Source organism: Panonychus citri, unplaced genomic scaffold (assembly GCF_014898815.1).
Source record: "Panonychus citri isolate SS breed McGregor unplaced genomic scaffold, ASM1489881v1 Contig00142, whole genome shotgun sequence".
Lineage (NCBI taxonomy): Eukaryota > Metazoa > Arthropoda > Arachnida > Trombidiformes > Tetranychidae > Panonychus > Panonychus citri.
The window spans coordinates 640212-655821 of record NW_026515547.1 but is presented as its reverse complement, the minus strand read 5'-3'; the positions used below and the strand labels follow the sequence as shown (position 1 = coordinate 655821).

Genomic DNA, 15610 nt, shown 5'->3' with positions numbered 1-15610 from the left:
CTTATAAGGTTAACTTGAGATTATAATTGAATATAATGAATGAATGAAAAAACTAGCACCTTGTAATTGTGGTTAGACTCGTGTCAAAGGGCATTGCAATATATTATTTAAATATTTACTATTTTAACATATTAATAATGTCATAATCACCTATTATTATTTAGCTTTTGCACTTTGACCTGGTATGGTTCAATAATCGAGGTTAAATACACAGGTAACTACGAACGGAAATTGTTTCGTCCAAATCTAATCGGACATGGTTCGGCTAAAGGGTAAGGGTAATGGGTCAGTGAGATTGGAGGATTGTAATTGTGTGACAATTTCAGCCATTTGATTGTCTTTTCGTCGTCTTTATCAAGGATTAGCAAGATAAAGTTTGATTATCACTTGAAAAAAGCATTAAATTGACACGGAAATGTTGAATGTCCGTCGGAAATCAATGATAATCTCAAGGATGATCAAGATTAGATTGCATCTTAATTTGTACTTTAATTAACTAACTAACCAGTTAACTACCTTTACCTTAGGTAAAAGTTTTATCAAACCCACTCAACTTGCAAAAGAAGGCAACTTTTCATCATCATCTTCATTATCTTCATCACCATTGATATTATCATCTTAATTATGGAAGTGAAAAAAAAGATTGGTCATTTTTTTCCCTTTCCAATTTAAAGCTCATTGATTGATCTCAATGATAATTTAGTTATAATGACAAGTAAGTTATCAAAAATCAATTAAATTGTCATCATTTTTTACTCAATTTTTTTTACCTGTTCATTAATATCATATAACCAAGTGAATATGTACATCATCAGGTACATGATGATGAGACCTCATGATGTGAAAAACCAATAAAAGTCAATACAAGTTATGTTTTTTTTCAATCTCATTTGTCCACCATTAGCTGACCATCAATTACCTTGATATGTAATAGTCATTATTAGATGATTATTGACATTAGAAAAGTGTGAGAGATGACCATTAATCTATCACCTTGGACCTTGGAAAGTGAGGATAAATAAGTTTTCATTTGTATCCTCATCCAAAAGTTATGAAAATGGCCAAGAAAAATTTCAACTGGATGTCAACTGTGTTCGGAAAACTTTCTTAGCATTTTGTTGAAAAATGACACAAAATGATCGACAGGTAAACGATTGAATCATTCATTACCTGAGGATGAAGCTATTAGGAAGATGTAGATGAAGATGAGAATCTCTCTCTCTCTCTCTCTCAAGGCCTTAAGTTAATCATCAACACAGGTAAATGCGTGAAACATATAATACCTTTAATCATCTTCCTAATAATCAGATGGTTTTTTTTTCTAACTCATATTATCATCTTGCCTCATCATTCAGCCTCCTCTTTACTCATTATCTTCATCATCCTCATTATCATCATCATGTAAAATTTTTGTTTTCTGGTACATTATTGGATAACTGTTACATTAGATAAACTCCCTTAGGGTATAAAACATGCATACAAAGTTTAATTGTAAAGGTAAATGTTTTTTTCTCAACATTATCTATGGATTATAATTGCTAAGGTTAACCATTAACATTAAGAGACACCAGAATGTTATTGTATTGATCATAATCATCATTACTCATTATTAATTCATCGTCTTGAACCATTTTAATCAACCAATTAATTAATCTGCTAATAGATCAAGTTTGTTTCTCTCCTCTCTGTCTCTGTATGTTAATATTACCTCAGTATTCAAGGTTAATGGTGCTGTTAAAATTACCTTGATTAATTAGGCTTTTTAATTTCTTTTAATCTTGTTGATTAACAAGATTTGGTCACAGATAATTGTCAATGTTTTTCAACTGGACATGATTCTTAGTCTAATACATTAAATCACCTTTTTAATCAAGTTAATTGTTAACAGAAAGCAAATAAAAAACCAGAAAATTTATCTCATCATCAAATCAGAATTAAAAGTTTTCAAGAAAAACTAAACTTAATCAGCTAATGTTTTAACAATAATCATCAACTAATTAATCAAACTAATCAAATCTCATTAAAATTAACCTGATTTAAGTTTGTTTAGTTTAACTTTCTTGTCACATTTGATTGAATTAATTATCAAATTACAAAAAAAGTTTTCGAAACTTTTTCGACTCCTATTGACATCTAGCGGATTTTTTGGTAAACATTCTCGATCGTGCTTAAAGTTAATCAATTAATTAATTGTGTTGAATTTATAATTAGATGAATTTTCTTTGAATTAAAATGTTAAGAGTTTTTTTCTCCACTTTGATTATTCATGTTTACCTTTACTCACTTGAAAGTGTGACTCTTGGTAATTTTTTTTTCTATCACAATCAATTGATAATAATGATAATCTATTGATAATAGTTGATAAGAAATTAATATTAATCATAATAATAATTAAAGTAAAACAGGTTGATCACACCCATTGATTAACCTTCACTTGTTAAACGTCCGGTGTTGTGTATATATTGATTATAGTTAACAAGTTAAAGAGTAAAAATTGTCACCGGAAATATATAAATACAGGTAAGCATTTGTATTCACCTTTAACAGGTAAAATCATCGAGTTGATTATTAGTGTTTACCATTGAATGTTAATGGGGGAAAACAAGTCAACAAAGTTTAAGATGATAAAAGTAGGAGGAAGATGAGGTGATGGATCGTGATGATGATGATGAAGCGGAAGATACAGGTAATCACATTTTCATAATTAATCTTTACCGTGATTTGTTTATAATTAAATGATACTTTTTACTTGTGTCATTATTAATCATCATAATGGTGACTTATTAAATCGTCGGACATTTCAGTTTCCGTTTTCATTTTCATTTCCTCTTCTTCCCAAAAAGTATCAACATCATCACCATTTTCATCCTTAAGCTGTTTGGTACTTGGAACGGTTTCTCTTCAATGAAGATCCTTTTGATAACATTGAAAAGACTATGATAATAATAATGATGAAGATGATGATGATGAGGATGAAAAGTCAAGTGTCACAGGAATGATGATGAGGAGGCTTATCCTTGAAGCTAATTTAATGATATTAATGTTTCCTTTCAGACTTTTGGTTGATCAGATTTGTGATTTTCACTCTTTGTTTTCTATCTACATTCATAGTGGTCAGGATAATTTTTCGCTTGACCAGAGAGGCGAAACGAAGTATTTTTTTTCTTTCTTCTTTATTTTGTTTTTTTTTCGTTCATTTCACCAAGAGATACTCAATGAATATGGTGCTCATTTGGGGGAGAAAAAGAGGAAAAAAGGAAAAGCGTGTACATCTATGAGCATATACATGTACGGGTATTAAAACGTAAGAAAAGAGACAACGACAATAACGAGGTCACCATTTAATCGTACTTTTCCTCTTTAATTACCTTCGCCTCCACACCTTAACCACCTTAATCTTTACTCTATTGTTAAGCTACTGTAACACACTTTACACCAATCGACTCTGTGATTTCCCGCCGTTTGTTTATTTAGCTGGTTCCGGGAGAGAGAGAGAGAGAGAGAGAGTTGTGATTACTTGTATCATAATAGAAACCGGATGTTGATTGACAATAGACATTTTCTTACAAGAAATTTCTATCTTCACTACTTACCTGTGTTTCCTTTTCTATCAATAGTGTATCTTCAATTGAATGGATATTCAGTCTACCTTTATCCGAATTGAATAATAATAATGAACAAGAACCTACAAAGTTTTCTTGATCATTTTCAAATGAAATGTTATCAAAATTTAATTTCCATCAATTACAAACTTATATATACATGTAAGTGTATCATTACTACATTTTTGGGACAATTGGTTGATTTTGGAAACAATTAGTTACCATAATTAACCACCAATTTAACTTTATATTGCAAGATAAGGTGAGGAAATTGATAGACCAGCAATTAAGATTCTGGTTGAGTTTCCGTTTATTGTTTCCTAAGATGGAGATGATTAACAATTAGTGTTGATTGTTAGTTAACATATCTCGTAATTTCAACCATAAAAATAATGGACATCATCAGGAATAACGGTAATTCAAGTGCAATGGAACCAAATAATTTCAATTTAGGCTTAATTGTGAATATCGATGATCGGATTAACTCTAATCTTGGATAAATTGTATTCAATTGATTAGGATAAGCCAACATGGCCTGACAAAGGGCTGATGAACATTTGGTTGATGATTTAATCATTGATGAGATTGTACTGAACAGGGAGACAATTGATATAATTGAGGTGATCAGGGTGATTAAAGTATAACCTGAGGTTGATTTAAAGGTTAATATTGATTGAGTTGAATCAAGGATTAATGTGGTCAATGAGATTAAGTAAATTGTAAACAATAAGGAGAAAGCAAATTTTTTCAATGGAGAGGTAAAAGTGACCATTGAAAGGCAACGATTATAATTACTTGAAATGTAATCAATTAATTGATTGAGATCAGCTGATTTAACTGTGGTTAACATTTTATCTGAATAAAGTGAACATTGTAAAGTAAATAGGTTAATCCAATCAAATGAACTTTTAATTGTTAACAATTCACGAATATAATTTGAGATAATTGTTGAGGCCATTATACCAACGGTCAGTTGACTGATATTTGATGACCAGGCAAACATTTCCATTGCTGGTGAGAATGATTTAAATCCTAAATTCCAATTAACTAAAGTAATTGAGATTATTAATGATAATCTAATTATCCATTGATAGAGTAGGTTAATTGTTGATGATGAAAGTTTTTCTAATTGTTGATTGTAAAGTGTATTGGTCACTTGATAGATCTCAATGAATGCCTCTGGACATTGTAAATCTTTATCCTTGTTTTCATCATCATTTGTTATGGTCACTGAGCTTGATGATGATAATGATGAATCGTCAAGATTAATTGTTGTTGTTGATTTAATTTCATCAATTTTTACCGTTATAATTGATACATCTGATGTTGGTGATTTAGGTTGTGTTGTTATTGTTGTTAATTCAGTTGATTCTGGTGTTGATTGTTGGCTATTTGGATTATCAGTAGATTTTTTTGATTCTTCTTGTTGTTTGATTATAATTGTTTCACTTTTAATCCAATTAGTTAATGATACACCCAATAAACCACAAAATATATACACAATATATTGAATTAAATCAATTACATCCTTTAATCGAGATGAACTTTTTTTCAATTTAACCACGAAAATAACAATTTTTGATGGAAGGGCAAAGAAAAGGAAAATTAAAATTAAGAAGACAATTAAGCAACTATTAACTGAACTTTCTGTGTTGTTTTCAAATTGTTGGGACAATTAGTTGATTGTTTCCCATTGGAATACAAGGTTTTTGGTATTGAGAGGACGAAAAAAGCGAGGGAGAGAAAAGAAATTAGTTAATTATCATTTAGATTAATTCATTAGCTGATTAGCTAAATCACTTACTTGCCATTTGATGATTTGATTAACCTCAATGTTTACCTATGGTGGACACAAAACAAAAGGTCAATATGATTACATTGTCAATTGATTAGTTGATTGTAAACATTTTCACTTATTAATTGGTAACAATATTTACTTTTAATTGTAATAATTCAATTGCTTACAGATTAGTGTTAATCTATCAAAAGTTTTTTCTTTAATGGAAACAATTAGTTTGATTTTTTTTTCTGCCAATTTTACCATTCAAACTTGATTGTGATTAATCAGTGACAAGAAAGAGACCAATTTGTATCACAATTAACGGTACAATTAACCTTGGAGTAAATTGTTTGTTTGTCTCTCAAAAAATATTGTATTTTTATCCTTATCATTGTTAACTGAATCAAGTTAATTGTTAACCATTAACGATTCCAGTGCAAGGTTGGCAGGAAATTGTATTTAGATAAACAAATTCATTTTCTTGGCTAATTGTTGTCACTTAAACTGGTTAATTAAATTGTTTTCCACCTATTTTAACTTAATTATCTTGATTGTCTTTAGTAACTTAATTGACAGTGATCAGTTAATTTAATTTGTAACCTTTAAAATTCAAAGTGGAAAACCAAACTTTGTGATTGATCAATGATTATGTTTGCTAACAATTAACCAAACAATATGATCAACTAAATCAATTTCTTATCCCACAATTAATTAGGTGATTGATCAATTATTTTATTACGATTAAAGTTACAATTAAAAGTAAATTGTTACTATTGATTGGTCTCTCTTGTTTTAATCAAACAATTAAATAAATAGCGGAAACAGTAATGTAATTAAAAAGTTTCACCATTTTTAATAAATCATTTTGATTAAATTATCGAGATGTTAAAACTGATCAATGATTGATAATAATTATAAGTTAATCCAGGAACTGATTGTTGATCATCATCACCATCATGATTATAATTTAATTGTATCATTGACATTCAATGATTAGTAATTATAACCTTTAATTTAATCAGATGAAGGAACTGATTAATGATTAGTTTTTTGATCAGATATTTTTAAGGATTTAATTTAAATGGTTGAAACTATTTAATTGTTGATTAAACTTAATCAGTTTTTAGCAAATGAAAATTATACAAAAAAAAAAGTTGATTAACTTAGAGTGTAATTTGAGGGATAATAATTTACTAATTGTGGACATTTACAAAGATCAATTTTTGAGAGAAAAATTAATTGATTAATTTTCTATTGGAACATAATCATAAAGTGCTGATTCATCTTTGATAGGAAGAGAACGTGGCCTTAGTTGTCGACCTTTTATTAGATCGGCCGCTCTTTCGGCAACTGTAATGGTCGGTGCATTTGTATTACCGGTGGGAACCTCTGGCATAATTGCGCTATTAACTACCCTGCATCTATCTACACCAATGAGACGAAGATTGGAATCAACGACTGCCATTGGATCATCTCGTGACCCCATTTTAGCGGTACCAGTGGGATGATAAAGGGTAAAGGACATCGTTTGAATGGAGCACCTCAAGTATTCATCAGAATTGAGTTGATATTTGCTACAATCTTTCAATTGGGAACTAAAACTTTTCGTATCAATCGCTTGCATCGCTGGAGTTTGAGTTATGTTCAAAACGAGTTTACAGCCTGCGACCAGAGCGTCAAGATCTCGACTATCGGCGAACATGTTATAGTCAACAATTGGATCATCTCGATAATCCCCAGAGGCCAAAGTAACTGAGCCAATACTTCGAGGTCGAACCAAGGTAACGGCAAACATGGTTCCATCTGAACCAGAATATGGAAGCAAATACTTGTATAAAACTTCATTGTCGAAGTTGAAAATGGGACCTTTGAATCAAAGAAGATTTCAAATTATACTAAATTGTTTGATCAATTCTAAATTCAAAAAAAAAATCTATTTACCTAAAATAAGATCTGGAAAAGCCCCTCCGGCGATATAAGCTAATTGATGAATTTGAATATCGGGTCTAGTATCGGGTGAATATGGGCTTTTCCAGAAGCCGATAATGTCCAGTCCAGGTGATGCAAGTGACCCTGTTTGAGACAGTGAATACTGGGCGAAACTAAGGGCAGTGGTCGCTCGGGGCAACACTAGACTTGTTCCAAACCGGGTGGTAAAAAATTGGAAACTGAAAGGATGATCTTGCAAATTAGCTCCGACTCCTGGAGATTCATGAACAATTGGAATACCAAATTTATCTAATTGATCTCGAGGTCCAATTCCTGAAAGCATGAGAAGCTTTGGAGTGTTAATAGCACCCGTTGCTAGAATGACCTCCCGTCCTGCAAGAACTTGATATTCTTTACCATCACGAGTTATCAGCTCTACACCAGTGGCCACCTTATTCTCGAAAGTGATCTTAGTTACCGTTGCGTGGAGTAAAATTTGTAAATTTGATCGATGTGAAGCTGGACCTAAATACCCACGGCCAGCTGAACATCTTCGACCATCACGAATAGTGAACCTTGTATACTGCCATCTCTCTTGCTCGGCACCATTATAATCGCCTAGAGTTAAATTTAACTGAGAAACACCCTCGATAAAAGCCTTATCGACGGGAAACGGTTTTTGGAGAGGTGTCACAGTTATCGGTCCAGTAGTTCCGTGATAACCTGGGTCACCTTCGGAATCTCTTGACCCTTCCATTTTTAGAAAGTAAGGTGAGAGAGAAGAATAATTCCAACCCTTGGCACCCAATTCCTCCCAGCGATCGTAATCTAGTCTATTACCTCGAACGAAGAGTAAATAATTTATACTTGACCCTCCGCCGACAACTTTACCTTGTGGAGCAGGGATTCGATTACCTTTCAGCCCAAATGCCGCATATTTTTGAGGAGTTGATTGAAAGGCCCAATCTTTTTGTGTTTTCTGCTGGAGAAATGCAAACACCGGTGTTGTACTGAAAAGATCTTCATTTCCACCAGCTTCGATTAACAAAACTCGAACTGATAAATCTTCGGTTAATCGAGCAGCTAAAACCGATCCAGCCGAACCGCCACCAACTATAATATAATCGTAAGTCAGATTGACATTGAGTTTGTCGGTATAATCGATGGAATAAGGAAGTGACACTGGTCCCATCGAAGTCGCAACAATGGTACCAAATGAATTTCGATTTGTTTGATCTTCATCGGGGTTTTCATCTTCGTCTAGATAATTTGTATTCAGCTGAGATAGAAAATGTTTAGCAAGACCAATCCTCGCATCTCTGAACGATGTAATCGTCGAACTGATTATTTGACCATTCGATGTCCAAATCAACGATAACCAAATGATTAAAATTAATTGTTTCCACTTCAATTCTTTAATAATCATAACGAGAATCTAAGAAAACAATTTAATCATTGTTAATAATCGTTAATAAGTCAACAATTAGATTTAAGGATCGATCGATTTTTTCATAATCCCTTATGTTTAAAGGTAAATTTAATTGTCTCATCATTAATTGTGACGATTGATTTGCTTTCATTGCTTGTTAATCAATTTCCTCAATGTCATTGTTTAAATATTAAACAGCTGATGGTAAACAATTAACTTTGGTTTTGCACTCTAAGTTAAACCTTGAAATGATTGCAGGGTCACAATTTGTTAATTTTGATACAGAGACAATTAAATTGATCATGACAATTAAAGCTTCTCTCTGGTTGATCACTTTAATCACTCTGATTGTTTTAAATACAAATAAACACGATTAATTGTACAACAATTTATATCATTGATCAATTGTTTCATCACAAATTAACCTAAATTATTTATAGTTAATCAAACGGACTAATTTTAACAATTAATATCTAATCAACTGTTAAGCCATGATGATCAAGTAATTAATCAAAATTTATTGAAATCTGTATCCTGATAATTTATTAATTGGTTAGCTTTTTTTTTAATCACAAAAGTTAATTGCAAGCAAAGTTAATTAAAAAATTTCGATGTAAATTGTACATTACCTTTAATTATAACTGTTTAATTAACTCCTTAATTGTTCACTTTTTTGTATTAAAATTGACAAGAAAATTTTTCTCCCAATGGTTAACTAAATTAACTTAATTGTGTTAACAATAATAATTTTCAAATAATTTAGATTTAAAAACTTTACTTGTTCAGTTAATTAGAACAAACTAATTGTTGAAATAATTAGAATTACCTTTTTATAATGTCAAAATCAATCTCTATGTTAATTAACTGTGATTAATTAGTTGATTGAGAGAGAAGAAAAAAAAATCCTAACAATAATATCAACAATTAGAATTACCTTTCCAATTTATAATTAAACTGAATCTATTTAAATTCCCCTTTAGAAATGTCAATTAATTCAACATGTGAGCAAATGAATATTCAGCTTAACAATTAGACGAAAAGAATTCATCTCGAATTAATTAATTAACTTTCTCGAACCTCTAACAATAAAGAGTAAAAGAAAGGGGAAAAAAATTAAGTGCGAGCCATTAATTAATCGTTAATTTCTATCAATGATCATAACCAGATTGTTTACTCTCTTTATAATTAAACGAAAACAATCAATTAAACATCGTAAACAAAGTTAATTATAAACGCAAGAGAAAACGAAAAAGTTTCTAATTCCTAATGATTAATTTTCTTCTCTATGTAACAATAGATGGCGTTGGAAGCAGAGAAAAGAAAAACTCTTTGGATTAAAATCCAAATGGGATCCGAATAATTGGAATCGAATCCAATGTGAGAAAATTTTTTTCTTCTTTCCATTTGAATTCGGCGCTTGTACCAAATGAGAGAAGAATTTTTTTTCTCTTTCTTTTTTCTTTCTTTTCTCTTTCCCTTTTGTTTGAATGAGAATTATGAATTTGATGTTTTCTCAATTGGTTTTCATTTCCTAAAAAATGATCAGAGTTTTAAATCATTGGAATTTTAAATTACTGTTTCTTAGTGTTCTTCCAACATTGTCTCTTATTATTGTTCCTGTTTACTGGTTAACTGATTTCTCTTCATAAACGTTGATTGAATGGTAAAAATTTGCTAATAATTGGAAGAAGAAGAAGAGAAAATAAATTATCCATCAATCACAACAACAATGCCCCAGGATTTGGTTACCCAGGAGCTTCAAGCTGAACTATTTGAATGTAAACAAGAGTTGGAGATTTATAAACGAAATGAGAAACAAATGGAATATTTAACCCGTGAGAATAAACAATTACAAAATGAGAAGCTTTGTTTACGTGAGACATTACAACGAACGGTTGATCGTATCAGTTTTCTGGAGGAAGAGAGAGATACCCTAAGGAGTCATTACTATGGAACACAATTGGTTGAAAAAGCTGCCGAAGAAGATATTAGAAAATTACATGGTAACATTGATGATCTACGTAAAGAGATTTTAGGATTAAAGAATACCATTGAAGAATTGAACATCTCAAAGAAGACAATTGAACAGAATCTTGTTGAATTACGACAATCGGCTAGTTTAAATGAAGAATCAGCTCAAAGCAAGAGGAAAGCATTGGAAGAGCAAATTACAGCTTTAAAAAAGGTTAACAATAAACTGGAACAAGCTCTTCTCCGTAACAATGACCAAAATATAATCTCCAATTTAAATCCAACATCAACCGGTGAAAATGGTTCCGATTCAACAATCAACAGTCCACAACCTCCACCAGCAACAACAACTCATCCCTAAATTTATATACATTTACACACATTATTATATTTATCATCTAATAACTTATTATATCAACAACTACAAACGAGCAAAAAAAAGCCAAAAAAATGACAATGGAAAATATGAAGAAAAAAACAACACAACTTTCAATTGAAGAACCAAAGTTTAACTGATTCACACTGATTTGGGGATTAATGGATTAGAGAGTTTTCAATCAAGATGGAACATTTCATTTCCTATAAATTGTTTTCAGAATCAAAAACTTTACATAAAATTTGATTGTAACTCATTTACAATTGGTAATAACTAATGGAACTAGAAAAGGAAAAATGGAAAACCAATCAACAATTTATATACACATTATCAAGTTCATACAATTGACTCTCAAAAGTAGCATGTTTAGTATATTAACACAACTATAACATGCTTATTGAGATGGAAAAATTAATCAAATTAAATAAATAACAATAATAAGAAAAACAATCAACCATCAATTAACCTAATCAATAGTGTAAAATTGTAAACTGAGAGAGAGAGAGAGAGAGAGAGAGAGAGAGAGAGATTTCAATCGAGATTTTCTCAATTTCGTTTTCCTTAATTATTTCAATATTAACTTTTCGATAATCAATTTCGATCACCAAGAAAAAAAGAGAAATTGATTAATGAGTTAATCCAAAATTCGATGGCGCCAAATATCAGTTGAATCTTTTGTTTTCTTCTTATCGGTTAACCGGTGTAATCCTTTTCCATTTGTCTTTGTCTCTCCTTCTAACAACATTGTGTTCGTGATTTAAAATGTGATCTATTAATTATCTATTTCTCTCCCCTGTGATTTAAAGGATAATTCATTGTTCCTATTAATCAATTTGTCATGTAACAATTGGATTAATTTAATTTGATTCCATAGGAAGAGAGCAGAGAGAGAGAAAGAGAAAAGCAAACAAAAAAAAAAGATCCAAACATAAGCCGATCTGTTTGTCTTTCCAATGTTTAAATACGTAGGTAACCTCATCTTTTATTTTCTAATTGTTCTTTACCTTGATTTCTTTGTTAATTGTTGATTAATTATTGATTATAATTCATCTTCACCTTTCCTCTTACTCTGTTTCTTTTCTATTCTCTATCATGTCGCTGTTAAATTGTCTCTCTTTCTCTCTCTTTCCATCAAAAACTCTTTGGTACTTTTACTTTACTCCCTTTTCTTACCATTGGTGGCAAACCAACAATACGGCTACTTGAATCATCTCGGTAAATTGTTTCACTTATTTACTGACCTCTGCAAGGGGAATTTCTCATTTTCACCATTTAATCTGGTTGATAATTGATTCTCTCTCATCATATTGTCTAATTAGGATCAGACAATCATCATCATCATCATCGATTTAATCACCGTCAATATATATAGAAAGTGTCTCTAACTTTGTGGTTTACTTTTTTCTCTGTGCTGGTTTGTAACCTTTTACCTCTTTGACTCTTTGTCTTTTCCGCAATAAGCTGGACAATATCAAGGTCAAAATGGATTTTAGAACAACTTCTCGATTGACCCTTCTACTGGTCATTTTTTATTCTTCCATGGTAATTGATTCATCTAATGGTCAATTGCTCTCTGGAGCGTTTACTTCAATCAGAGATTTTAGGAAAAATATTCTCGGTGGTATCTTAGGTGTTACTCCAATTTCCGGTGATATGATGTCCTATTCAGCGCTTACCGGAGCCGCTCAGACCCTTGGTAATTCTCAATCCCTTGAAATTGCCCGACAATTTATGACCGTTATCGCTTCGTCCATGGGTCCAATTGCTGTTCCCTATTCCCTTGATTTTACCCTTTCATCCAACATCAATTCAACTTATGATTACATCATTGTCGGTGCTGGTTCGGCTGGAGCTACTTTGGCCGCTCGATTATCCGAAAATCCATCAATTAGAATTCTTCTAATCGAAGCTGGTGGTGAAGAGAATCTTTTATCAACCATTCCCGTTGCTGCCTTTTTATTACAAAAATCCAAGATCGATTGGTCTTATGAATCAGTTCCCCAAACTCGAGCGGCTTTCGGTCTAAATGGTAACAAAATTCCTGCTCCTCGAGGTAAATTGGTCGGCGGTGGATCAAGTATCAACTACATGTTATATGTTCGAGGTAATAAAAGAGATTACGATCGATGGGGTGAACTCGGTGCTACTGGTTGGAATTACTCTTCAATCTCACCCTATCTTGTCAAAATGGAGGGATCTCGAGATCCTCAAGCTGATCGTGGTTATCATGGTACAACTGGACCATTAACAGTTACCCCGCTCCAAGAACCTTTTCCCGTTGATAAAGCATTTTTGGACGGTGTTCGTCAAGTAGGTCTCAAAGTTGGTGATCTAAATGGTGAAGATCAAGAAAAATTCATGTACTCCCGATTCACTGTTCGTGATGGTCGTCGTTGTTCAACTGCTCGTGCCTATTTAGGACCTGCTTCTGGTCGTCGTAATCTTCATGTTGTCATTCTTGCTCGAGGTAACAAAGTTGTTTTTGATAATAATAAACGAGCCATTGGGGTAGAATTTAACAAAGACGGTCGAACCTTCCAAGTTTTCGCTCGACAGGAAGTTATCCTTTCCGCTGGTGCCATTAACACTCCACAACTTCTCATGCTCTCCGGTATCGGACCTCGAGACCAATTACAACAGTTTAACATTCCCATGGTTCAAGAATCTCCTGGTGTCGGTAACAATTTACAAGAACACGCGTTCACTTTACTCATGTACTCGACAAGATTTGGTTCGAGTTTTGTTTACACTCGAGTAAAAACTGCAATCGATGTCGCTAAATTCGCAATCGCAGGTTCTGGTTCATTCACCTCACCAGGTCTAAATGTTATCGGTTTTTGGAAAAGTAAATACGCTGTCGATGATCGTCCCGATATTCAAATCCACGAATTAGATTACATTCCCGGTGGAGCTTTTCCCAACATGGTTCTAGGTAATTAGAGTGATTAAACCGAAATGATCTTAGTTCGAATTTAACAAAAAAATTTCTCTCTTAGGTTATATTCTTAATTTTAACAGAGAAGTTCTTTTTAAATATGTGATGCCATATACTCTTTCCGATGGAACCATGTACGCTGTTACCCTTGTACGACCTCGAAGTACTGGTACCATTAGATTAGCTTCGAGTGATCCTCGAACTGCTCCACTTATTGATTACAATTTGTTTGAAGATTCTCGCGATCTTGATGCTCTTGTTGAAGGTTGTAAATTGATTCAAAACATCACCAAGACTCCAGCCATGCGAGCAATTAACACCAAACAATTTAACACTCAACTTGGTTCCTGTGGACAATACGGTTCAATCGAGTCTGAAGCTTATCTCCGTTGTCTCACTCAAACAATAACCTACACTATTTATCATCCAACCAGTACCGCTAAAATGGGCTCCGATGACGATCCAATGGCCGTTGTTGACCCTCAACTTCGAGTTCGTGGTGTAACAGGTCTCCGAGTTGTCGACGCTTCAGTAATGCCTGAAGTTCCCACCGGTAATACAAATGTACCCACCATTGTACTCGCCGAGAGAGCCGCTGATATTATGAAAGGCCGTCAATTGAGACCACAAAGTCTTCCGTATACCGATCAAGGCTCATTATTGAGATACGCTTAGGATACACAAACTAAATTAAATTGTAATTGAAACTACATCAACATCAAACTAATTATCAATCAAAAAATAACGAAAAAAAAAGACAAAACGAAACGGAAAAAAATGAACTGTTAATTGTTAATTAACTACAAAGGAAACTCAAAATAGTCTCAATATGATCTCATCTAATTTTCTTTGTTAATTGTTAATTGTAACCTGATTGACATTCATCTCTTTTCGGGCCAAAAAAAAGTTCACCCGTTGATTTACTTGTAATCAAAAAAGAGAAATTTTAATTTTGTTGACTCGAGAATCAAATTTAATTGATTCTGTTTAATTATTATTTAATTAAAAATGACGCTAATTGCAAACAATCAAAATTGTCCGTCTAATTTACACCCGAAACAATTTTCATCATTAAATCATAATTTGAGGAAACAATTTGATCAACCAAACAATATTTTCAATCAATTAACATGAGGTAAATAATTAAATCACCAATGTCAAGGTTAATTTAGTTAACAATGTGAGTTAATTAACTTTCCCTTTCTCCTAATTAACCTTCAAGTTCAAGTTTGGTTCTGATAATGTAATTGGTTTACATTTCGGCAAAGTAATTAAACAGCTTTTTCCAATTGATTAGTTGATTAACTATCGTAGTTAATTGAGTTAAACAACTGATTCTAATGGTGATAATTGATTAAGTGAATGATAAATTGATTCAAATTGTCAGAATCATTTGGATGATGAATGTTGGATAAATCAAATTGTATTTTCAACGTCAGTAAACCAGAAAAATTAATTGTAGATCAATAATTACAATCACAATCACAATCAACCTTGATCATTTAAAACAATTAATTATTAATCTAAATTTTCCCTCTATCCATTAAATATCATACGAAAAGAGCAACAATTTAATCTAATTGTTGTT

General features: G+C 32.1%; 2 protein-coding genes across 3 annotated transcripts; one reads left to right on the top strand and one right to left on the bottom strand.

Moving 5' to 3' along the window:
- Positions 1-6545: 6545 nt before the first annotated feature.
- On the bottom strand, positions 6546-9528 carry LOC128395892 (L-sorbose 1-dehydrogenase-like). 2 transcript variants are annotated; one of them, XM_053356370.1, is made up of 3 exons: positions 9370-9528; positions 7324-8746; positions 6546-7248 (listed from the first exon to the last, which is right to left on the bottom strand). In XM_053356370.1, exons 2-3 carry the CDS (start codon positions 8735-8737, stop codon positions 6626-6628), a joined length of 2037 nt encoding a protein of 678 aa, XP_053212345.1. In that variant the 5' UTR covers positions 8738-8746; positions 9370-9528; the 3' UTR covers positions 6546-6625. The 2 variants fall into 2 exon arrangements, with proteins under 2 accessions (XP_053212345.1, XP_053212346.1); XM_053356371.1 differs by lacking the exon at positions 9370-9528 and having other exon boundaries at positions 7324-9123.
- A 2622-nt stretch (positions 9529-12150) lies between these two features.
- LOC128395891 (L-sorbose 1-dehydrogenase-like) lies at positions 12151-15056 on the top strand. Its single transcript, XM_053356369.1, has 2 exons — positions 12151-14019; positions 14084-15056. Exons 1-2 carry the CDS (start codon positions 12570-12572, stop codon positions 14695-14697), a joined length of 2064 nt encoding a protein of 687 aa, XP_053212344.1. The 5' UTR covers positions 12151-12569; the 3' UTR covers positions 14698-15056.
- Positions 15057-15610: the final 554 nt, after the last annotated feature.